Source organism: Dendropsophus ebraccatus, chromosome 4, assembly GCF_027789765.1.
Source record: "Dendropsophus ebraccatus isolate aDenEbr1 chromosome 4, aDenEbr1.pat, whole genome shotgun sequence".
Taxonomy (NCBI): Eukaryota; Metazoa; Chordata; class Amphibia; order Anura; family Hylidae; genus Dendropsophus; species Dendropsophus ebraccatus.
This window is the reverse complement of record NC_091457.1, coordinates 30,125,828-30,152,842: the sequence shown is the minus strand read 5'-3', so window position 1 is coordinate 30,152,842 and position 27,015 is coordinate 30,125,828. Positions and strand designations below refer to the sequence as shown.

Sequence of the window (27,015 nt, the reverse complement as noted above, 5' to 3'; positions counted from 1 at the left end):
TAAATCCCCAAATATATATTTATTTGATCATGTGAAACAGGTGAAGATATCTGAACCACACACACGTGTATGTGAGCGTACATATGTTTTATATACACATTAGTAATGAAATAAAATTAATATATACAAAGAGGACCATCGCTCCAATAATAAATTATTTATCCATATTCCAATCTTTAGAAAAATCAATATAGTTTAAGAGTAAGAGATGGGGAACAGCATGACTTTATCCTCCCCTAAAGAAGCTTCTCCAAGTTTTGTTATGTTCTTTTTTGGCCACTATGAGTTCTGTTATACTTTGTGGAAACATATGAATTGGGCTAGAGCTACATGTTAACATTGGCCTCGATATAGGTTGCACAGCCAAAGGTGCCTGTATCACTCTCCCTGAATCTTGCTGCATAGGTGAATAAGGTTGTACTGCAACCTGCAAGTGGCCACATCCAGGATCAGAGATCCATTCTAGATGTCTGGTCACAGACACAGTTGCTAGTTGGGCACAATACAATCTTATTCACCTATTAGCTGCCATTAAATTAGGGAAAGTAATTTAGCCTTTCATCCAAAGTCACCATGTAGCCCCAACCTAAAAAATGACAACTGGGTGTTATCCTTCCCATTCCTTTGCAATGGGTCTTGTGTGGGTCAAATTAGTGCAGACTAGTTGTCTACATGTGGGTGAATAAAATAACACCCACTTCACTTGCCAGCTCCTGCGCTGCCGCTTGCATTTGTATTGGAGTCCCACCTCTGCTACTAAATGGCTGAGCGGGCCTGTTACATCACGTCCCAAGCGTCTGGACACAGGGGACCAAAGCAGCAGAATGCGAGTGGCAGCAATGAAGCCAGGGAGGTAAATGGATGTTATGTTTTTCAACCACCCCCTCCCCAGAGTTCTCCTTCAAAAAAATAAAAATAAAAAAAAATTTTATCTCTTGAATGGGTACTCCATTGGATTTTTTTTGCTGATCTCCCTGATTGCTGTTTTTTGTTGATCTAGTTTTCATTGCCTCCGTTAGCCAGAATCCTGCTTCACACTTATGAGGGGCTATACCCCAATACTCGCAAACGAGTGGGACTGAAGTGGCTACGTATCAGGGAGGTTAGGAGGTATCCTCACTGGGAGGCACCCCTTGGTAACAGGTTTCCTTCCCTGGAGGGATATCTGGCTATTTCCGTGTTTTGACACTCGCAACCGAGGCTCCAAGGACCCCTTTCTTGCATATGCCCATGCATATTAGCCAAAAATTCCTACAGACCCACTATCTATCTAAAGTGTATGAGGGCCTCGAGACTCTCCCCAAATGTTTTGTTGTCAGGGAAAAAAGGATCAGGTTGAATTTCTGTTGCCCAACTCTATTGTTCTGGGAGAGCTAAACTGTGATAGCTGTCTAGCTGCAGCATAATTACCCTATGCCATGTTTATATCTACCGGTAGGTCAGGAGTGATAGCTGTCTGTGGACTATAAATAGCAACACACCTTTTTGACAAGGGCAGTAGTTATGCCTAGCTGTCCATTTATACATTTCCCAGAGGACTAACAGATGGAGAACACAACAACAACATTTCATTGGGGGGGGGGAGGGGGGGGAGACTTACTAAGCATGAGAACTGAGAGATCCTGAAAGGTGCATGTCACTGCTGTCAGCAGAAAAAGAAAACCAACCTGGATTTTAATACACATTTTCTAAATTTAAATATAGAAGAACCAATTCCAATATAAAATAATCCATTTTAGCACTTTACCAATTTGGCAATATCTGACATATGAAATGATATAGTATAAGTTCAGAGCAGAATAGCTGGATGTTTCCTCCCAATCCCAGGCAGTCACCTCTTCATGCTATCAACCTCCCGGTGTAAATATCCAACGTGGATCGCATTCTATATATATATGGATAATGTCACTGACCACTCCTAACAGAAGGGATGGGAGAGGAGATACCCTGTCTCTCAGCTTTATATGTAGAAATACTCCAAATCATTGTATTCTTTGGTTAGTCTATTGTGTTTTCCTGGTTGCCAGAAGATGTTCAACCGGGACCCGATGCAGAAGCATCATGTCTGAACTAATAAGAAATGCCAGGAATTTCGCTTAGTATAGAACAAGGGGTTGTCTGGAGTGCTAAACCGATAACCAGCAGAAACCTCATAGAACTTGTATTTTACATGTGAACTATTGGCAAACTATGGCAATGATGACAGAAAAATCTATTTACACATCTGGATACCATTGTGACAATAAAACTGTGGAAATCTCATTTAGCCATCGAACTTGTATGCACACAAGTGACTGTGCCCTCCCCCCTCTCGCATGTATACATATACACATCCACCAGTGACTGGGAGATGGGTATTTGCTGCGTCTCATCTGTATATACAGACAGTCATGACTGAGACCAGACCCCTGGCTCTCTCCCACATGCATATACTGTATACAGGACAGCTGAGATCAAGTCTCCCTAATACTGACGGGTCATGGCATCTGCCCATTCAAGCAATAGACCCCATTCTATTCTTTATATACAGTGATGAGTAAATGGAAAGAATGAGCCCTCTCACACCTGTATATATAAAGAGACTGGGCGCAGGCTAGGCTGTCGCCGGTCTGTACATATACAGAAGCTGGTGGCTAGGAGCAATCTAGCAGTCTCCATTGCATCTGTATGTGTGCAGAGATTAGTGTGCTGTCTTCTTTCTCATATTTACAGAGAGGAAATGGCTTCGGAGTTTACGTGTTTACAGCATATACAGAAAGTGTAGTAGATAGGAAAAAAAGACCAGGCTATTTACCCCCAAATCCCCCCTCAGTAGTGTAGTTGACCTTAGAGTCCCATTATAAGAGCCAACAGTCTTGTCATTCATAGCCATATACATTCGCAAATTTGAACTTGGACGCCCAACTTCAGTCATCGGGTGAACAAACAACATGGAGTTGGTCAGGACTCCCTACACTCCCTGTACTGGAGCTCCCATCTCCCAAGTCTCGAGGTCCACATGGTAAAAGGCTTAGCTCTGATGAAGCCACTGGGCTGGCGTGATGCCTTATGGAAGCCCCGTCTTCCTCTAGAGCCAGAAAAACTTCAGAAAGGCATGAGTTTTCCCGCACAAGCTCATCCTGGCGTCGCTCGAGCTCGGAAAGTTTTTTCAGATACCCACCCAAGTCTTCCCGTAACACTTTGGCTGCATGGTAGCCAAAGAGCTGCCATTCACTGGCCAACTTCTTGCTTTTCAATCTGTCATCATCCAAGAAGCAGCAAAGGTCTTTCAACTCTCTGTTCTCCTCCTGAAGGCGATGATTGACTTGCTTTAACTCGCGAATCTCCGTTAAGTGGCCTTGTAGCTGGCGGTTGACCTCCTTTATTAGGCGACCTCTTTGGATGAGGGCTGCCATTTTCTCGGCTTCCTCTTCTCTCAGTTTTCGCACAAGTTCCTCTTTGCTATGGGATAGCATTTCTTCATCTGTCACCTTAGAAAGGTCCCGTCCCAGCAGACCACATTCCTCATTCATCCTGGATATCCTATCTTGTAGCCACAATATGTCGAATTTTCTTTCGGTATCTTCTCAAATCACGTCACAAATATTGTGACAAAATAGAAAAAGTGTAGAAATATGGAATACAAAATGCTTGTAGGACTACTGAAAGGAGAGCCCGGAGGCTCTTAATACTGTCTGACAGGATGATGAGCTGAAATGCTGATTATACCCCTTCACCGACCCAGGATTGCCCCGACTTGCTTTGATCTTGCCAGCAGACTGCTGTTAACTGTTCCTTCTTTCCACATTCCTCATTTTACTGAACAGATGGGAAAAGGTTGAACGTGCCTAAGCAGAAGAACGAGACACATTAATGAAAGAGAATTCAGATTTCTAAGTTCATCCAATCCAATCAATTACAATATCTCTGGAATGTAACTACTTTACAGGGAAGCTTAGGAGGCTTATGTGCTGCATTTTCTTCCATATACATCTGTAGAAAAATTCCATCCCTAAAGTGAGACCTGGGGGGGGGGGGGAGGTTGTTGCTGTAGGGATGTGCTATGTGCATCTTTGCATATACTTATCCATACTGCAGTTTCTATGGGCCACTTTGACTTTGTGCCCAGAAAAACAGCTATATGAGCATGTATGTGTACGGAGTACCACCATACTGTTGCAGTGTATTGGTGCACTTTTGAGTCTAAAACAAATCTATACGCATGGGAAATAACTCAAACATAGTCACTAGTTGTCTAGAATCAAGCCAAAAAAGTCAATGGGGTCCATGCCAATGCATAATTGTAATGTGACAAAGCCATACTTCATGGGTCAAGCAGCTCAGACCTGGTGATCACCTGTTACTGCAGAAAAAAGGTGCGTGGGAAGTTACATGGCTGATATATAAGTTAATAGGCATCAATGGACATGCCAGTTTAGGAGACATCAAGCTGGGAACCCCATGTATAGTATCCACATGCCCTAAAAGGGGCTAATTGACAGGGATTGTCTTCATGAGACTCACTAAACACTACCACAGTACTATTGTGCACAATGTGTAACTAGTGACTAAATAGTGATTCATACAACCGGAACAACACATTTAAAGCCCAACTTTGTTCTCTATATCCACATCTGTTATTATGTGCTAAGTTTGCAGGTGTGACCATTTCAACATCTTGGTCTAATAAAGCTAAGGTAAAGAAAAATCCTTTCTACCATTTGGGTAATAGCAGCATATTATGTATTTAAACATAACGTCGATAGATACACTATAAAACCTCTAAAAAAAACTATAAATTGTAATGTAACAAACAGACCATAAGGCTACACAACATGTAAGGGAATGTTCACACAGACATAACCCGCACCTGTGTCTGTGTGACTGTGGCCAGCTGCAGAAGTCTGCTCTGAAACCCCCCTTAAAAAAGAAGTGACATATCACCATGTCAGTTTTCACCCTTAGGCTATGCTTGTGACACATACACCAAACACTACTATACTGGCCTGACATATGCTAAGAGTGTTCTTTTACCATACTTTGAGATATATATATCCTTTTACCTTTTTTCCACTGTATTGAAAAGTCGAGTGGATAACACATTTCAACAAAGGGATCCGGAAACCTTGGTCACACGTATAAATGTGCATCCGTCAGGTGTCTATGTCACAATACCATCCAAAAGTATCATATGGCACTAAACAGACCAAATGCTTCACAAGTAGACTATGCTTGGTTTATGGGGGATATGCTGCTTTATACCTTTGACTATCCTTCTAATAACATCTCAACGTAGATGCAGCGTCTGCACATTTATAGATGTGAACAAGGCCTTCCAGTGTTCACTGTAAAAGTGTTTATTTTGGCTATAAGAAAGCAAAGATTATATGTGAAATGGCTACAAGTAAACTGCATTCCATGGCTGTCCTTGATCCTCCTGTGTTGTGTAAAAATAAAAAAATGTCAGATTTGTGTGGTCGTGATACAAACACTCAAACTGACCCTGTGCATTCACCTCTCATAGGCTTCAACCGTCCTTGGTGCAATGGTGGATTTATAACATTAGATGCAATATGAGACTCTATAACATGAACTGGAGAGAAAGGAACGGCTGCACATCCCATCTATGGCTGATACTAATGCTGCTTAGCCTATATTAAAAATCAACACCAGAGTGTCTGTATATGAATTGATCAAGCCATATTGCCCCGTGTACCACCGCGCAGGGGGTCGCAAGGCCGTCCCATGGCCCCTGTTCCCTGACTGTGCGCGCCTGCGGGGTTGGTGGCCACTGACCGGCACGGTGTGGACTTAGTGTAGGGACCCATGTGTATCAGATACCGGCACGAGGTACATGGGGCAGTATGGCTTGATCAATTCATACACAAAATTCTGATGTGTTTTTTATTTAGCCTAGGGGCACTAGTATCAGCCATAGGTGTGAGGTGCAGCGGTCTTTTTCTTCCCTGAACCGCATTTAGACTCTATAACATGACTTTCCATAATTCTGAGACTATTACTATACCTGTCTACCCATAAGATCAATATCCTGCTGTACACTTCTCCAGGCCTCAAGGTATAAATATTCTCTCTGTGCATAAGGGACAATGCAGAAAGAGGGAAGGTTATATGGACAAGGAATGCGATGGATAAAGTTTCAGGTCCTAGGTAAAGTCACACCCAAGGTCAGTTTCATAATCCCGTCTACTATGTGGAGAACAGCAGGAGGGACACACAAAATAGTATATACTACTGTCTATATACTGGGTGTTTTTAGCTATAAATGACTAATGGAAAACTCAATTTCAGTATAAAGCATGAAGACACAAATTCATGTTAAAGCTATGGATCTAGGTAAGACTAGGTGACAGGGACTAGGGCATGTAAAGGAATAGACAGATTTCACTGTAGAAAGCAGAAAGAGTGCTGACATGGATACACAGGAACATACAGAGAGTATTTTACACAGGGATGTGGTTTGTGAGGCAGAGGAAGAATGACACAGGGAGAGGGAGGAAGAGATATGGTAGATAAGAAGGATGTGAGAAAGCAAAAAGGAAATCTGAAATGCTGGGATTAAGCAATTACAAAAGGCCCCGTGAAGGGCTGATCATGTAGGGTACAAGCAATGGAGCAAATGGCCAATAAAAGGCCTTCTACACGGGCGATTATCGGCCGAATAAGCACGAAAGTAGTCAGATAAAATGGAAGATGCTGAGCTGAATAAATAGAGAAGGAATTCTACACATACAGCATCCTGATCCCAGGGTTATACGACTGCTAAAATCTGGCTAGGACATGAAGCAGACTGTGTGCAGAGGTTATATGTACAGCGCAAGGTGGGGGGAATGGAGAAATACAAAGAGAAAGACAGATGCAGATATAGGAGGAGGAGGGAGCAACAGAGATGAGAAGGAAAAGCAGAGGAAAGCATAAGGACGCACACCTAGAAAAGGGAACAGAGAACCCTATAGATATAATAGCTTCATAGTAAAAGAGAAGACACTATGGAAGAGATGAGCAATAAAAAGGCACGACTAACCTGCTCCTGCAGCTGATGGGGAGAGAGTGGGAGAGGGAGAGCTGGGGGAGGGCGAGAGAAGGAGATAAAGGGAGGTGTGCTACGTCACAGGAGCTAGGAGCTCAGGAAATCCTGTGTACAAGACCAATATAACACACACCACAATACTCGGGTAAGAGGATGTACACGGGAAAGGCTAAAATCACACCGACTAAGGATGGCCATTGTAAACATATGATCAATAACTGTGCCTAATAATAAAGGGACAGCCCCAGGATAACATGAAAAGGTGTCTGTGATGGGAAAGGTTTATTATATATAATACATTACATTATATTATATATTGCCTGTACTACAAGAAAGGACACAAATTAAGCTAAAGGTAATGTACCCTTCGCATATCAGTGCCACCAGCATCTATCCTCGAGGAACCTCCTACTGCCTTCTATGTTGCACACCTTCTAGGCTGTGGATATTTGCAATGCCAACCTGCCAATCTCACCCATCATGCCCTATGTGATACTGGTCAGTAAAAGGAATTCCTGTAAGGAGTTGTCTGCTTGTGACAATAGCTTTTCTTAGAAAAATAAATCTATTTGGAGGTTGACCCCCTGCTAGGCTTCTCATTGGAGGAAATCCAACAGCAGCTGTTCAGATCTATTATGGTGCCACCACTGGGAAGCTGATGTATTGCATGGTGCCTATAGGAATCAATGACCTGTCCATGTAATGTATGGACATCTCAGATTCACTCTGCGCTCCTGCTGATTTATAGAGATTGTGAACTGGGCAGAAATCCCTATCAGACTATTTAAAATTATTTTTCAAACCAGCTTCTGTCCTATAGTAGGTACCCTACTACCTGCATGTGTGATCCTGTACCCTCACACCTCACCCTACTACCTGCATGAGTGATTCTACTCCATCACCCTACTACCTGCATTAGTGATTATACTTCATCACCCTACTACCTGCATGAGTGATTCTACTCCATCACCCTACTACCTGCATTAGTGATTATACTTCATCACCCTACTACCTGCATGAGTGATTCTACTCCATCACCCTACTACCTGCATTAGTGATTATACTTCATCACCCTACTACCTGCATGAGTGATTCTACTCCATCACTCATCGCCCATTACCCTACTACCTGCATTAGTGATTATACTTCATCACCCTACTAGTGATGCACGATGCACCGAAATATCGATACTACTATCGATATTTCGGGCAGAAAAAACGTTCGGTACCAGGATTTTCTGGTATCGATACTTTATGTTAAACGGCCTAATAACGCAGCTTAACATAAGGTATAGCGCAGAGAACACGGCCGGCGGCTATCTGAGCGCCGGCCATGTTCTCTGTGTGCCACCCCCTGTCACTTCCTCGGCCCGCTCGTACTCCGCTCCCGGCGGTGCCAAATTTAAATAGCCGGCACATAGCGATCGCTTGTGTCGGCTATTTTACAGGGTAGATGCCGCTGTCACACCTGACGGCGGCATTTAACCCCTCCTGAGCCGCTCCATATGCAGCAGGAGTCTTCTGCATATGGAGAGGCCGCCACTGCTAATGACTGCTGGCCGCGACCTCGCGGGCGGCAGTCATTTAACTATTCCCCCCCCCACACTCAGGACCCGCTGCTGGAGCCGGGTCCCCCGTACACGCCAGTTCCCGCTGTTGCGGTCCCTCGCAGTGTCACACCCTCCAGTGTCCACAATACTGCGCCCCCCCCCCTTTCCTTTGGGCCGTCCGGTACAGTGGCACAGCAACTCCCAGCATACCTTCTTGTGGGGAGTTGTTTAACACAAGGAGGTATGCTGGGAGTTGTTGTGTCAGGAGGCTGCTAATGCACTACAACTTCCAGAAACACACCTTCTTGTGCACTACAACTCCTAGCATACCTCCTTGGGCACAAAGAGGTATGCTGGGGGTTGTAGTGCACAAGGAGGTATGCTGCTGGGAGTTGTAGTGCATTAGCAGCCTCCTGACACAACAACACCCAGCATACTTCTGTCCACTACAACTCCCAGCATACCTTCTTGTGGGGAGTTGCAGTGCACAAGCAGGTATGCTGGGAGTTGTTGTGCACAAGGAGGTATGCTGCTGGGAGTTGTTGTGTCAGGAGGCTGCTAATGCACTACAACTCCCAGAAGCATACCTCCTTGTGCACTACAACCCCCAGCATATCTCTTTGTGCACAATGAGGTATGCTTGGGGTTGTAGTGCACAAGAAGTTGTGCTGCTGGAAGTTGTGTCAGGAGGTTGCTGCTGTACAACTGCCACTCCCAGCATACCTCCTTGTGCATTACAACCCTCAACATACCTCATTATGCACTACAACTCCCAGCATACCTTCTTGTGCACTACAACTCCCAGCATACCTTCTTGTGCACTACAACTCCCAGCACACCTTCTTGTGGGGAGTTGTACACAAGGAGGTAAGCTGGAGATTTGTAGTGCACAAGGAGGTATGCTGAGGGTTGTAGTGCACAAGGAGGTATGCTGAGATTTGTAGTGCACAAGGAGGTATGCTGAGGGTTGTAGTGCACAAGGAGGTATGCTGAAAGTTGCAGTTGTGCAGCAGCAGCCTCCCGACACAACATCCCAGCATACCTCTTTGTGTACTACAACTCCCAGCATACCTCCTTGTGTACTACAACTCCCAGCATACCTTCTTATGCACCACAACTCCCAGCATACCCGCTTGTGCACTACAAATCGCCACAAGAAGGTATGCTGGGAGTTGTAGTGCATAAGAAGGTATACTGGGAGTTGTTGTGCACAGGAAGGTATGCTGCATGGTAGAGGGGAATTAAAAAGTGTTGAAAAAAAGTTCAAATTTAAAAAAAAAATCATTATAAAGGTTCTAATAATCCATGTTCCCTTTTTTCAAAAAAAATATTATATTTGTATTTTTACATATTTTTTTAAAACTTTATTTAGTATCGAATTAGTATCGAGTATCGAAATAAGAAAGCTGGTATTGAACTCAAAATTCTGGTATCGTGACATCCCTACACCCTACTACCTGCATTAGTGATTCTACTCCATCACTCATCGCCCATTACCCTACTACCTGCATTAGTGATACTGTTCCCTCGCACCTCACCCTACTACCTGCACGAGTGATTCTACTCCATCACCCTATTACCTGCATTAGTTATCCTATTCCCTCACACCTCGCCCTTCTACCTGCATTAGTGATCCTGTTACCTCACCCTGCTCCCTGCATGAGTGATTCTACTCCATCACCTATCACCCTAATACCTGCATTAGTGATTATACTTCATCACCCTACTACCTGCATGAGTGATTCTACTCCATCACCCTACTACCTGAATTAGTGATTCTACTCCATCACCCTACTACCTGAATTAGTGATTCTACTCCATCACTCATTGCCCATCACCCTACTAACTGCATTAGTGATACTGTTCCCTCACACCTCGCCCTTCTACCTGCATTAGTGATCCTGTTACCTCACCCTACTACCTGCATTAGTGATTCTACTCCATCACTCATCGCCCATTACCCTACTACCTGCATTAGTGATACTGTTCCCTCGCACCTCACCCTACTACCTGCACGAGTGATTCTACTCCATCACCCTATTACCTGCATTAGTTATCCTATTCCCTCACACCTCGCCCTTCTACCTGCATTAGTGATCCTGTTACCTCACCCTGCTCCCTGCATGAGTGATTCTACTCCATCACCCATCACCCTAATACCTGCATTAGTGATAATACTTCATCACCCTACTACCTGCATGAGTGATTCTACTCCATCACCCTACTACCTGAATTAGTGATTCTACTCCATCACCCTACTACCTGAATTAGTGATTCTACTCCATCACTCATTGCCCATCACCCTACTAACTGTATTAGTGATACTGTTCCCTCACACCTCGCCCTTCTACCTGCATTAGTGATCCTGTTACCTCACCCTACTACCTGCATGAGTGATTCTACTCCATCACCCATCGCCCTACTACCTGCACTACTCCATCACCCATCGCTCTACTACCTGCATGAGTGATCCTGTTCCCTCACACCTCACCCTACTACCTGCATGAGTGATCCTGTTCCCTCACACCTTCCCCTACTACCTGCATGAATGATCCTGTTCCCTCACACCTTACCCTACTACCTGCATGAGTGATTCTCCTCCATCACCCATCACCCTACTACCTGCATTGGTGATCCTGTTCCCTCGCACCTCACCCTACTACCTGCATGAGTGATTCTACCCCATCACCCTACTACCTGCACTACTCCATCATATCTCACCCTAATACCTGCATGAGCAATCCTACTCCATCACCCTCTTACCTGCATTAGTGATCCTGTTCCCTCACACCTCACTCAACTACACCTGGATTAGTGATCCTATTCCCTAACATCTCACCAGGGGCATAGCTAGGAGTTCAGCCTGGGGGGGGGGGGGGGGATCTAGTGAGTCTGAGTGGGCCCTCAAACAATTATGTTACCCATAGAGAACCTCATCAGACAATGCTTTTCAAATAATAAAAGGGAATACAGTGGTACCTTGGTTTAAGAGTAACTTAGATTGAAAGCACTTTGCAAGAAGAGCTCACAATTTTTAAAGTTGTAACTTGGTTTAAGAGCATTGCTTTGTTTTATTAGCTACCTGTACTGGGTGGGAGGGAAGAGGGGGAGGGGCATGGTCTGCAGAGTGTGGTCTACAGCTCTGTACTCTGGCCCAGGAAGTCTCCCTCACCTTCCAAATCATGGCAGATCCACTTCAGGCTGGGGCTTGCATCAGGGGACAGGACTGTGGAGATAACCCCTGTAACCCCTCTCTTCCAGGCAGAGAGTGCTGCTATACTGTGCCCTCATATGTCCTGCTCATTCCTTTATGCTCCCTGCAGTGTCTGTCAGCCTTTGTGTTTCCCATCATCTCCAATCCTGCTACGATGTGCCTGCACTTACATTCAACTACACACACTGCTGCTATAATGTGCCTGCACTTACACTCAGCCACTCACACTGCTGTATAAAAAAGTTTCTGTCACTGTCCTCCTGCACAGCTCTGTAATTATCACATTGTGATTGGTCCATGCTGAACACACACCCCTTCCTCATCGCTGTCATGTGACACCCCAGACTTTTGACAGCAGCCCTGCTTCTCCATTCTAGCCTGTTGTACTACACTACTGCATTATGGGGATCTGCAGTTCCATCCTGTAGCTACAAACTGCTGCTGTTTTTCAGGTTTATGCACTTACTATACATTATACTCCACATGCTGATGGCTATACTGTACAGTAACTTATAATATTCAGCTGTTTCTCAATGTTTTTTCATTCGTTTTACATGTTATTCAGAATACAAAATCATTATTTTTGGGGTGTGGAACCAATTGTCTGCATCTCAGTGATTTCTTACGGGAAAATTTGCTTTGCTTTAAGGACGATTTGGATTACAAGCACGGTCCTGGAAAGAATTATGCTTGTAATCCAAGGCACCACTGTATTCTACTACATTATTCATAGTGCATAGGGATTGAGAACAGTGTAAAAGACTTTCTACATTTCACATATATAACCGTGTAAAAATTTAAAGGGTTATTCAGGATTAGAAAAAAACATAGCTGCTATTCTTTCTATTCATCTATCTATCCATCCATCCATCTATCTTTTTATCATATATCTATATCTATCTATCTATCTATCTAACCAAAAACCTGCAGCACAGCTGACAGTTTTGTCCCTCGTCTTCCCCATACACGTGAACATTCGGCACAGCCAATTTATGTGTTTTCTATGGAGAGATATAAGCCAGACTGCTCTACCAGTGGCTTATCTCTCCAAGAACAAGGGGGTTGGCTAGTGAAAATCTAACGCTCAGGAGATCCCAATACACATTATACTGACACGACTGTACCTAGCTCCAGAGGTGGGTCTGGCCGACATTAGTATAAAGTGTATGAGATGGCCTTGACACTCAACATCCCTATCCCCAATGTCAATGACATATTGTTGGTAGCCAATGGATATATATTACTAAGGAAGACATTCCTTAAAAATGGGTTATCCAGTGCTTCAAAATTTTTTACATGTTGCTGCCACATTAGTAAACATAACAAACTGCGCTCCCCTGGTGTCCTGATACAGTCACCGGTGTACCCTGCTGTCTGTAGCCACCGTTATTTTCAAGACTGGCCGTGGCGATGTCCCATCTTAGTCAGTGATTGGCTGAGCAGGCTGTCACTCCCGAGACAGGCTCATCTCAGAAGTAACAGTGGCTACATACAGCGGGAGACACCGGCGACCGCACTGGGACATCGGGGGAGCGTGGAGAGGTGGCATATGGGGAGATTTATTAAACTTGCGCCCCCGACGTATGCCAGGGAGAAGGCGCAGATTTGCCCCATCTCCCTGGCGTACGCCAGCTGTATCCCCCAGTCATCTGATGGGCAGGCGAGGGGGGATGCGGGGTGGGGTGGGGGCGGTTAGAGGAGGCATGAATCATGATACAAATCTACCTGCCATGGCTCTATTTAAAGGGGTTATCCAGTGCTACAAAAACATGGCCACTTTCTTTCAGAGACAACACGACTCTTGTCTCCAGTTCAGGTGCGGTTTGCAATTAAGCTCCATTCACTTCAATGGAACTGAGCAGCAAAACTCCGCCCAGGCTGGAGACAAGAGTGGGGATGTCTCTGGAAGAAAGTGGCCATGTTTTTGTAGCACTGGATAACCCCTTTAAGACTGGCATACATGTTTATTATGCTTATTAATATGACAGCAACATGTTAAAAATTTTGGAGTGCTGGATTACCCCTTTAAGCTTTCTGAAAGTAGTCATACCTAACTGGATTTAACTATTGCTGACTTCTACAAGTCTTCCAACCTATTTCAGTTTTTAGAACTCCCCCATCTCATTCGTTCTACCTCAACTTATTTTTTCAAATATATTTAAATTAGGTATTTCATACAAACACAAAAACGGGCTCCCATGCCCTCAAAACTAACCAACATACATAAATCTTTCTTTAAATGGCATGGTTCTGATAAAGGTCTCATTTACAATATTTGTAAACAGGAAGAGGAATTGGGCACTTCCTTTACAACAATGGGCAGTGGAACTCTGTTTGATTTTCTAGCATACCAAATCCATTAATTACATTGAATTGAGGCGTAAGAGTCACATGAGATGGTATCTTACTCCCTCCAGGTTATCCCATATCATTCCCAACTATTCTATTTATGCTGGTGAGGATGTGGACAAATTGCCACCCAAATTCATTTGTATTGGTCCTGCACCGATATAACCTAATATTGGGTTAAATCTACAGGAAATGCGTGCTTAAGCGAAGTCTCCAATTACGATTAATTTGTAGTTAAATGGTTATTCAAATAAAAATAAAGCATAAGCAGACAGCATTTCTTAGTAGAGATGAGTGAACCTCGTCTGAACCTTAAGGGCCTATTACACGGAACGATTGTCGGCTGTTACGGCCGATAATCGTTCTGTGTAATAGAAGGCAACGATCAGATGACATGAACGATGTCGGCTGATCGTTGCAGTCGTTTGTCTTTCAACATTGTTGAAAGACAAACGACTCATACAGCAACGATCTGCTGCCGTCGCATCTCATGAATATCCAGGACTACTGGGCTCATGCACATAATGGAGAGGACTACTTATTGTCCATGTTATTCAGGGGGATATCTCTGAATCAGCTACACAGAACAATGTAAATGATACATCATACTGTTCAGCTTCTCTGTCACTATTTTTTGCTACCCTGAGATAGGACAGCATAAATCTGCTGACAGAGTCTCTTTAACTGAATGCCTTATACATACAAGGTCTCCACATAGCGCAGACCAGTGGAAAGGTGCATGTTTTCAACTTTACCAATCTGCACCTTCAAGGGGGCATGACTTTGCACAAGGGGAGGTGTGTCCTCTCCGTGAGGAAGATTCAATATAATTTACGTCTGCACCCAGGTGTAACTTATAGCTAAACTCCACACCAACTCGGAGCGGCAGCCTCAGATGCACAGGATTTACCAAGAGGTGTGCGCTTCTTGATAAATATGTGTTCAATTCCCCTGCAGCGCCACCACAAGGGAAATTAGGCATTAGTCAGAGCCCAATAAAATCAATAGGTTATCCGTGTATTGATGGACAGAAGAGAGCAGGTCTTTCAGAGGGGGAGGTGCTAAGAGATGAAAAAAGACCCCCCCCCCCCAACTTACCTGCAATTGCCAAACAGGGTTTATGAAATTTGTACAGTACATCCCCTTTAACAGGAACAATTCTCCTCTTAATATTAAAAATAGCAACAACATCTATTTTCTTCTATTCAATAGCTTACAATTATCCCTCTTTTCCCACCATCACTGTAGATAAGGAGGGAGTATAATAGTAAAATGATTAGTTCTCAATCAGTCAGTATTTCAGGAAAGTAACAAAAGCGAAGTATTATTTTCAATAAAATACAATCTTTCTTTTTCTGTTCTACATATGCAGGGGAGAAAATTGCACTTTGTATTGCAATATATTTACCCTCAAACATGAATTTCAGAAGGTATATTTTACACAAAGTTGGTGGCATCGTGTCGATCTGTGCACGGTCCCTAAATACAGACAATGTGTTATGGAAAGGAGTACAGAGCTCCCGGCATCATCATTTATTATGATGCCGGGAGCTCCAAAACACTGTGTCAGTACAGTAGCACAAAGATTTAAACAGTTTTAGAGCTCCCAGCATCATCATTCATCAATCTGAATTCTGTAGCACATTGTCCATGCGTGGACCGTAATTACGGAACATGTAAATGCCTTCTTAATCTTTGATGGAAAATTGCATTAAGGTACCTTAGGGCGTGAAGTGCTGGGTGACGTACACAATGTGGAGGGCTTCTACTATATGATCTATTAGGTATGTTTTTGAAAATAAACCTAAAATTACTCAAAATTGCGTGTGACCTAAATTCGGTCACAACTAGTGCTGAACAGGCTCCCAACCCCCCGCTACAGCCCCCTATACTCACCTGATCCCGCCGGGTCCCACTTCTGGATCCAGTCGGGTCACGGAGATCTCAGCCGCTGCAGCCCGGCGCGCACGCTGAGAGATGAGTCCAACGCTCATAGAGAATGACAGAGAGTCCAGCGCTTCGTCATTCTCTATGAGCGTTGGACTCATCTCACAGTGTGAGAGCCGGGCTGCAGCGGCTGAGATCTCCGTGACCCGACCGGATCCAGAAGCGGGACCCGGCGGGATCAGGTGAGTATAGGGGGCTGTAGCGAGGGGTCGGGAGCCTGCCACCCCGGCACGGGGGGTGACAGGTTCCCTTTAAACTGTTCGGGTTTGTCAACGTTCTCCGAGCCTGAACACATGAGGGGGATTTATGAAGACCGACGTACAAGTACGGCAGTCTTATATCAAGCCCCGCCCCCTTTTCGCGGCAGGATTCACTAAGAGGCGTACCAAATCTACACCTGCTTCCAGCAGGTGTAGATTTGCGCCTGTGAGAAGGCGTAAATCATGAAAAATGAGGTGCGGGAGGCGGATGCCAGGGAGAAGGGGCGAATTTGCACCTTCTCCCTGATGTACACCTCTGGCGTAAGTTTTGTAAATCCCCCTCATGGTGTTTGATTCCGACAGCTGTATCCATGTTCCCTGGCAGCCCTTTACAATATATTACATGGTAAAAGTAAAGGGAGTCAGTAAAAATTACTTGCCCTGAATAAAATAAGCCCCCATATGAAAAAAAATGTAACCTGGGAAAAACAAAGACAAGAATCAAAATTCAGGTAGCCATGTAATCAGAATGACATACATAGAGGTGTTTCTACAGGAGCTAAACCTTAGGGGAATGCACATGTATGTCATCTTACATTAAAGGGGTTGTTCATTTAAAATCTTTTTCTTTCAAAACAACTGGTTTCAGAAAGTTAAACAGATTTGTAATTTACTTCTATTTAAAAAGCTCAAGTCTTCCCACACTTATCAGCTGCTGTATGTCCTGTAGGAAATGTTTTATTTTCAGTCTAACACAGTGCTCTCTGCTGCCACCTCTGTTTGAGACAGGAACTGTCCAGAGCAGCAGATGAGCAGCAGCAGAACTGTCCAGATGCATTACCTTGAGGTTTAGCTCCTGTAGAATCACACTTCCATGTATGCCATTGTACATGGGTACAGAAGCTGTGCGGTGTAACCACAGTGATATCCTGGCAGTGATCGGTAACCAGGCTACTGCTGTAATGGATGGGAGATAACCGAGGTCGGCCTCTGATTTCTGATGTGGATTTGAGAATGTGCTATAACATGTCCTTATGTTTGCTATTCCCTCGGATATTGGTTGTTGTTATCAAATGTGGTGCATGGCAAACAATGGCTCTCATGGCATAAATGACATAAAGGTAAGCCTGCTAAAGCTTCATCCACGGACTGTAAGCAATTAATGGAGCCCTTTCTGCGGTTACTATGGTAACATTGTGGGGATTCTGATGAATTGTGGCAAAATTAAGGCAGTCACGTTGCTTGACATTTTGTATAATAAATTATATACAGCTAAAGTTTTCTGTGTACAAAAAAAAAAACACAATGTTTCCCCTTTTTGATCCAAGAATTACGGTGTTGCCTGAAGAAATCAAGGCGTGAAAGGAGACATTCACATTATGGGCAGGAATGTAAAAAACAATAACATTTCCTACCATCCTATGTATTAGGTAATGGTGGGCACTGTTAGTGCAGTGATAGGCACAAGAGCACAGACTGTCAGAAACCATAGACAAGTATTGAAAAAAATGCTTGATCCAGTCTCATGTTCCAATAACATGGGTTAAAATACATGGTACACTGTCACGCTCACCTGCCGCCTTCTATATCCCTCCGCTGTCTCGGCACACTATGTTCTGCTCACACTAAATTGCTGCCTGAGTAATAAAGGTACCTAGGTTTCTATGCAGAGCAAAGGTTTTCTATTGTCCAACACAAGCCTGGAGAATACAGAAATGGCTACACATCGCACCCATAGTTGATACTAAAGCTTATTCAGCTACATAAAAAATTTACATCAGAAGTTAGTATTTAATTTGATCAAACCATATTGCTCCATGTACCACTTCTTCTAATGCACATGAGTCCCTACTCTAGCCATGGTACAGCGTTCGCTGGCGACCACCACCGCCAATGCCCACGAGGAGGGAGCAGCCCTGCAGTCCAGCCACCCCATTGTTGCAGAACAAGGCCCCCAGAGCCAGAGCCGCACAGCAGGCACAACCAGCATGGGCAATGGCCGGCAGCCAACACGCTGACCGGCACAGTGTTGTATTAGTGTAGGGACTCGTGTGGGCCAGAGGACCTGCACACGGTACATGAGGCAATGTGGTTTGCTCAAATTATATACCAACATTCTGGCGTTGGTTTTTAAATATAGCCGAGAGGGAATAATGCAGGCCATGGGTGTGAGGTGCAGCTTCTCCTTTTTCTCCAGGTCTGTATTTTCTATTGTTCTGACTAACCCATTTTTGACTCTGCCTGTCTGACGCCTGCTCTGGCCATCTACCACTGCAGGAGAACGCTGCCTGCCCTGACCTCAGGCCTATCTGACTACACTTCTCATCTTATGTTTTGGTACTGTGCTCTGGAATCTTCTGATCATCAGCTGTTTTGCCACAAGCTAAATCTATTGTGACTCAAGGGATCCATGACTATGCAAATAAACCTTGTCAGTTTGCTCAGACCATTGATCTCACTGATATACCCCTTCCTGAAGTCTACATCCTGGCAAAGGAACTGTCCCTGCTAGATAGAGGGGCCTATTCCACGGAGCGATAATCGGCCGAATTGGCCCGATTCGGACAATTATCGCTCTGAGGAATAGATAGAACGATCAGCCGATGATTGTGTCATCGGCTGATCGTTCATTTAGGTTCAGACCTCAAATCATCATTTGCCACCAGCGCATCGCTACGGTGGAATAGCGGTGCGCGACAGCGACCGATGATTTCAGCAGCATAATATATTACCTGTCCGGGCTGCAGGTCTTCTCCTTCTCCCGAAGCAGCGGCTTCGGAGCGGGGCTGTCTGAACTGACAGACCATTTAAGTTTCCTCTCAATCTTATTATTATTTTCAAAGAAAGAGTAGTACAAAACATAAGAAAGGGGTGAACAAGCAAGTACATGAAAGCACCCATACAATGACATACTGTTGATGTCACAGCAACGACTCTGGGAACGCTCTCATAACATATTATGATGTAGAAAAACAACAGTGTTTCGCACAACTAAGCCATAATAACACAGTTGCCATGACATGTTAACGTCCTAAAGTACTATGCCAAAACCACTTTATGTTTGTCAGTGTACATCTAGAAAGAAAAGGAAAAATAGAAAGATGTAGGATATGAGGAAGAAAGCAGACTAAGAAAAGAGGGCTCGATTGAGGTACTCACCAGGCACACTGATGGCCCCGCTCTATTTTAGCGTAACGTATCAGGGAAACTGGGCTCTTCGCTATGTATTATCCATACTGTCCATGTTACCTTGAAAGCATCCGACCAGCCACCTGCCTCCGCGACCAGTTCCTCAGCACGACAAATCTCTGACAAAGCGGCGAACCACTCCATTAGTGAGGGAGCAGTCACCGAAGTGACAGACCATTTAGCCAATCACTGGTGCGGGACCGGGAGGAAGAAGGAGAAGACCTGCAGCCTGGACAGGTAATGTATGAAACAAGGGCTGCAAGGACATCGGTAACTATGTCCCTGCAGCCCTTGCTTAACGATCATCGGGGCCATGGAATAGGCCCAGTAAACGAGCACCGATCTAGCAGATCGGCGCTCGTTTACGTCGTTGATCGGGCCCTGCTCGGCCCGTGGAATAGGACCCAATCTTCATCTGCTAGAATATCTTTTCTCATCTGGATGCTCTTACACCTCCTGCTTCTTTGGTGGTTGCTGTGGCACCATTACCACCAGTGGATTTGCCTCTGATTGTATTTTTTTAGTCGTGATGCCCTTGACCATACCTCTTTGGTACTACAGCAACCAACAGTCCTGTAAAGAGTTATTAAACCAGTATACAATCCAATCTGAGCACTTGCCACATCTGTTTCTTCACTGTGTTTTTTAGGCTGGTTTCACACATGGCATTTTTTTGGAAAACTGTCACTGCAGTTTTTGTGCCAAATGGGATGGAAAATGTAAGGTAGGACTTGTACTTCTCTTTCCTGTTGGATCCACTTCTGGTTTTGGCACAAAAACTGCCATGTGTGAATCTGATGAACCTTATCACCTGCTCCTGCATAGTTTAAAGGGGTTATCCAGGGCTACAAAAACATGGCCAATTTCTTTCAGAGACAACACGACTCTTGTCTCCAGTTCAGGTGCGTTTTGCAATTAAAGCGACTTTGTACCCACAATCTGACCCCCCCCCTAACCACTTGTACCTTCGGATAGCTGTCTTTAATTCAAGATCTGTCCTGCGGTACGTTCGGCAGGTGATGCAGTTATTGTTCTAAAAAAATACTTTTAAACTTGAAGCCCCGTGCCAAATGGGAGTATCTGTGCCCTAACTTTATACAACCTCTCTGTCCCTCCTCCCCACCCTCTTCATCATTAGGATTGCTCCAGGCAGATTGCATCCTATTCCCCACCTGTGGCAGCCCGGCACATGGGCTGGATTGTTAAGGACCTGTGCAATGTTCAGCATGTTCACAATGTTTCAGTGGCATTCCTAATGATGAAGAGGTGGGGAGGAAGGACAGAGGGGTGATGCAAAGTTAGGGCACAGATACTCCCGTTTGGCACGGGCTTCAAATTTAAAAGTATTTTTTTAGGACAATAACTGCATCACCTGCCGAACGGATCACAGGACAGATCTTGGATTAAAAGCAGCTATCCGAAGGTACAAGTGGTAAGGGGGGTCAGATTGTGGGTACAGAGTCGCTTTAAGCTCCAGTCACTTCAATAGAACTGAGCGGCAAAACCCTTGCCCAAGCTAGAGACAAGAGTGGGGCTGCTGAAGTGGCCATGTTTTTGTAGCGCTGGATAACCCCTTTAAGTTAACGCATATCCACCATGCACCAATACATTTATTAGCTCTGCACCTTGTCTTTGGAGCCTAGTTAGAGTAGCAAGACATTGGCAGCCTTTGTGAAGAACTGGCCGTGGGTGTCACTGATAAGTTGGCCACTCCAGATGACCACATCCTGGATTGACAAGTGACATCAACTTTGAAGACATCAGTGTTCTTCAGATAAGATTTGGTAGGGTTGGGATGGCCTGCTGATAAGGATATTGATTTAATCAAAATAGTTTAAAGATTGTAAGGGTCCTATCAGACAAAGCGATTTTTTACTGACCCTAAGCCCTTAAACGTCTTCGTCTATATCAGTGTTATTTACTTTATGTTTCCTGTACATGATTTTGTTATATGTATTTACCCCTGATCTGACCTGTAGCTACTCACATGTCTTCTGTAGTACGAGTCCTTGTGACTAAAAGAATTCCATATCTGTTTCTGCAACCCATTACAGTGCTGAAGCCTTCCTGGAATGAGGAACTGTGCGCTATGGGAAGCTCTGATGCGGGTGCGCGCTGATGTGCCCGCATCAGAGCTCCGCGGCCGGAGAGATCACCCGGTCGGTACCTAAGTACCGGCCGGGATGATCCGGGCTGAGACCGGCCGTTCCGTGACCCAGCCGGGGTCACGGAACGGCCGGGTGTTCAGGTAGTGTGAACATAGCCCTAGTTCGTATTTTACAGAGATCAATCAGCTCTCTGCTTACATGGCGTTGGAAGCATACACTGGTCATTGATTGGAACTGTGACCCAATTACCCACAGGCTGTTTTTGGAATGAAGTGTCTATGTTTTTTTCTGAAATAACCCCTTAAAGGGGTTATGATGAGAGAAGGCGACTCAATTCAAAAAGCAAATTGGAACTCCCTTTTTTCTTGTCTAATGGTGAAGTTACACAGAACGTGGGAAACTATCATTGGACATGGGAAGGAGTAGCATTAGTAGAGAAATAGGGAAGGGGGTAGGGGGAAACAGGACCATAGAGAAGAGGTTACATAACATAGTTACGTAACAAAATGTGTATAGAACAATGAAACATAGGAGGTGACCATAAGGTCCACCAAGTAGTGTGGATGGGAATGGTGAGGAATAGTTTCCAATGTAGTGGAGTTGTAGCAGATCAGGGCAGGCCATATCTTCATGAGGGGCTCCAGCCCTGCATTCTTTACAAGGTAATCCTTCACATGTCTTCTGGAGGAGGATGCTTTTTCTGTGGGATTTTAGGGATGTTTTGTCCCAAACTCCAAAGCCTTTACAGATAAATTACAGTATAGCAGAGCACAAACTGCTGACAATCTGGCCTTGGAGGTGCGGTGACACTAGAAGAGGCTAGTCACCCTGTTACCATCTATGTTTAATCAATGGCATTGTTCAAATCCTTGCCAGGCTGTTTGTTTCTTGTTCTTCCTGGCCATTCCTGGCTTTGGCTTCAAAAATCGGATATCTGTCAGATATCTGTGTGTCTAAAAGGTCCCTTAAAGGTCCTATCTAGCTTCTTCCACCTGATGTCAAATAAACCTTTACCCATTACCCTTATTCCTGACCTCTCTGCCCCCAAACAGATAAATTAACCCCTCTTTTTCACAGGCTCCTGAAGGATATCCAGATGTGATCTGGCCTGGGGTTATCTTGGGTGGGCAGGATAACCTCTTTTATGCTAGGTTCACACATGGCAGTTTTTTTTTTTTTTTTTTTAAAGCTGCCACTGTATTTTTTGTGCCAATGTCAGAAATGGATTCAAATGGGAAGGAAAATATAAAAAGAGAACTTGAACTGATGTGTGAGACCAACATCAAAATGAATGTCCTGCCTTGGGTTCTATACACCCTTCAGACTCTCCTACTCCGGGTCTCTAAGTAGGATCTCAAATATTTCCTGAGGTTCTTACTTAGGTATCTTTGGGGGCTTAGGAATGGAGGGTGAAGACCACCACTATTCATGCATTAAGACATCAAGGTGGCTTAAAGTGACTCTGTACCCACAATCTGCCCACCCCAAACCACTTATACCTTCAGATAGCTGCTTTTAATCCAAGATCTGTCCTGGGGTCTGTTCGGCAGGTGATGCAGTTATTGTCCTTAAAAACAACTTTCAAACTTGCAGCCCGTGCCACACTGGCGTGGCCTAGAGCGACTATGCATTAGGCTGGCACGACCTCTCCGTCCCTCCTCCCTGCCCTCCTTATCATTAGGAATGCCCCAGCAGAAGAAGACGTCACTGACTGAAGATCGGAGACGGGGGTCGGCACGTGACAGGTAATGTATAGCGCACCACACTTCCGGGTACACGGGTGGGGGTGGTGGGACACGGGGAAGGGGGCCATTCACAGACAAAACATACATTACAAAGTTGTATAACTTTGTAATGTGTGTTATTCTGTGAATAATTCTTTCCCGCCGCACTACCCCTTTAAGTTGTTTTTTAGGACAATAACTGCATCACCTGCCAAACGGACCCCAGGACAGATCTTGAATTAAAAGCAGCTATCCGAAGGTACAAGTGGTTTGGGGGGGACAGATTGTGGGTACAGAGTCGCTTTAAGTATTCCAGACATTGAGAAATACTATCAGGCTGCTTGTTTAACCCAAAAAACATAAAACCATAGCCCCTCGGCACCCCGTTAGCTCTATTACTTTTGTCTCCCCAAAAGGATAGATCAGCAATCCTTTGTCCTCCTTTAACCCACTCTATGGCACCATTTGATAGACTAAGGATAAACCTGCAGCTCCCCTGTTTAAAACTGAGTCTCCCTGTCTGGGCTTCCTCTTTTAACCTTCCGTCATGATGTACAAACAACAATAAAATGGACATAACTAGCTTTGTCACACTCCTGGTTTATACAGGAACACAGGAAGGGGACGATGTAATGTGACTGCAGGGAACACTTAGTCATGGGATGAGGTCAACCTCATGGAAGCTGTATGTTTTTTAACTTCTTCAGTTTTTATGGGAGCCCCCTCTGCTGGACAGTCATGAGAAATATGATTTTATATTCGCCAACTCCAAATTAAAAACAGCACAATTATATAATCATGTAAATGTATATAGCACCCGGCCCCTTCATGTACTGGCCATGCGGTGATGAGCCTAATTCTATGACTTCTTTCTTATGCTGATATTGCTTAGTGTGGGGGTTTGAAGTGTCCCTGTCATTATAAAAACCTATAGACATATTAGAATTATATTCCATACATTAGAATTGTATTCCATACAATGTGTGCAGTTTTCAGATCCCCACTGATCTATAGACAGATTAGAGAGAGTCCATACATATTAGAATTGTATTCCATACAATGTGTGCAGTTTTCAGATCCCCACTGATCTATAGACAGATTAGAGAGAGTCAGGCAGTAGGGTGCTTCTCTCCTTGGTTCTCTGCACAAGATGAGCTCCACAGTCTTATAATGATCACAGGTTGGGGGCTATATTCAAAGGGGTTATCCAGTGCTACAAAAACATGGCCACTTTTGCACCACTCCAGTTCAGGTGTGGTTTGAAATTAAGCTCCATTTACTTCAATGGAACTGAGTTTTTAACCTCATCCAATCTGGAGACAAGAGTGGTGCAAAAGTGGCCATTTTTTTGTAGCACTGGATAACCCCTTTAAAGATCTGTCAGAACACTTAGGCTGCATTCACACGGTCCGTGATAAGATGCTGGGAGCGGGGGAGCTGTACAGATATGCGCCGCGCTGTAATAAAGCAGCGGCTCTGTCATTATAGTGTGGCACATATCTGTACAGTTCCCCCGCTCTCAGCATCCAATTACAGATCCTGCCCGGGCGTGGAAGACTCCGTTACAGGCATTCCACGTCGGAACACGGAACATGTGAATGCAGCCTTAGACCTCAACCAGTCAACATTTTTCAGGCTAAGGTGGAATACTGCCTGAGCATCACTTCCTTGTCAAGACCATGACCATTAGCTAAGCATCTTTATACACGGTGAACAGAACTGGAACCAGACAGCTCCGTACACTGTGTAGTGGCCACGTTGGGTTACTGAAGCTCAGCACCCATTCACTTCAATATAAAGCTTGCATATTTTTAAATCCAACCCCCCTAAGACCAACCAACCACATCTTTCTCCTGATGAGGTGACAGCACGCAGTATATCCACCAGGTGAGGTGTTCTTGCATGTTAGGTAAGCTGTGATACATACAGTATGAGTTGAAAAACAGATGAAAAAGACTCCCATTATAAAAAAGTAATTTTTTTAACGTACACAAAAACGTAGTCCACCTCATTTTTGTGTCTGTTAGTTTAAACAGATCCGTTTTGATCCTTTTTTTTATAATGGCAGTCAATGGAAAAACTGATCAAAACAGATGCACACAAATGCATTTTTTTTTTTTTCAAAAACAGATTGCAAAAATGTAGTGTGAACCCAGCCTTACAGTTAAAGAACATAAAGGATATTTATTGCATGAAAAAAGTTTCTCCATAAGGCTGGGTTCACACTGTGTTTTTTCAATGTTTTTAAATCAGTTTTTGGCTACAAACCCACTTGGCGGGTCTGCATCGAGTCTCCTTGCTGCGTTTTTGCAGCGAGACTCGCTGCAGATCCCAGCCCTATACTTTTATTAGGGGTACAAACACACACGGCTTATACGCTGCGTATTTACTGCTGCGATACGCAGCAGATACGCAGCAGATTAGATCTAAATAACTGAACACAGTATCAAATCTGCTGCGTATCTGCTGTGTGTGTTTGTACCCTGCTGCGATTTTGTCTGCAGCCCTCCCCGTTAACCCCCTAGACATTATACATTACCGGGTCCCCGTTCCTGCTTGCTTCGGGGTTCCCGATGTCTTCACGGGCCGCCCGGCCAATCAGTGCGCTGCGGCGGGGCAGCACACTGATTGGCCGGGCGGAACGTGCCGACTGATCGCACCCCGCGGCCGCACGATCGCCCCCCGGGGGCGATCGTGCGGCCGGGGGGTGCGGGGGCGATCATGCGGCCGGGGGGTGCGGGTGGTGATCATGCGGCCGGGGCTGCAGGGGGGGGCGGGCAGGATATACATTACCAGGTCCCCGCTCCTGCTTGCTTCGGCGGCTCCCGGCACGTTCTGCCCGGCCAATCAGTGCGCTGCCCTGCCGCAGCGCACTGATTGGCCGGGCGGGCCGTGAAGACACCGGGAGCCCCGAAGCAAGCAGGAGCGGGAACCCGGTAATGCATAATGTCCGGCGGCTAGGGGGTTAATGGGGAGGGCTGCAGACAAAATCGCAGCAGGGATGTACATCCCTGCTGCGAGTTTCTCTGCTAATGAAAGTATAGGGCTGGGATCTGCAGCGAGTCTCACTGCAAAAACGCAGCAAGGAGACTCGCTGCAGATCCGGCAAGTGGGTTTGTACCCTTAGTATACAAACGCATGGAAAAACATGTCATTGTGCAAAAACGGATGAAAAAAAAAAAAGGATTGTAAAAACATTAGCAACATTGGAGCCACCCTTAACTGGTAATTTACAGGTGTTATCCAGGATTAGAAAAATATGTCTGCCTTCTTCCAGAAACAGCGCCCCTCCTGTCCTCAGTCTGTGTGTGGTACTGCAGGCCAGTTCCATGGACATGAATAGAGTCAGATCACAACCAACCTAAGGACAGGTGCGGAACTGTTTTTGGAAGTCAGCCGCCATGTTTCTTCTAATCCTGAAGAAGTGTAAGCGGGCCTGAATGTAATCAGTGTTTTTGTTTCAATCTGACAGGACAGATCTGCTCTGGTAAAATGAAAGCTGCGCTGTGGTTGCTATGGGCAACAGAGGAGGTTCCAGTTTGCAAGAGGTCCTATATTTAAAATTCAGACACATTGAGACACACAGCAGCAGCACGTAAAGCAGCGCCCTGTGTTCTATAGAGGTAACCCATTATTTTGCCGTTCTATCCACCACTCACCATATAACTTTCTGCTAAAGAGCAGCCACGTGGTAAAGAGAGCGCGGTC

General features: G+C 44.9%; 1 protein-coding gene across 2 annotated transcripts; it reads right to left on the bottom strand.

The window, feature by feature from the left end:
* CCDC85B (coiled-coil domain containing 85B) lies at positions 1-27,015 on the bottom strand. Of its 2 annotated transcripts, none has more exons than XM_069965411.1 (2): positions 26,967-27,015; positions 1-3,827 (listed from the first exon to the last, which is right to left on the bottom strand). In XM_069965411.1, exon 2 carries the CDS (start codon positions 3,510-3,512, stop codon positions 2,907-2,909), a length of 606 nt encoding a protein of 201 aa, XP_069821512.1. In that variant the 5' UTR covers positions 3,513-3,827; positions 26,967-27,015; the 3' UTR covers positions 1-2,906. The 2 variants fall into 2 exon arrangements, with proteins under 2 accessions (XP_069821512.1, XP_069821514.1); XM_069965413.1 differs by lacking the exon at positions 26,967-27,015 and adding an exon at positions 7,022-7,067.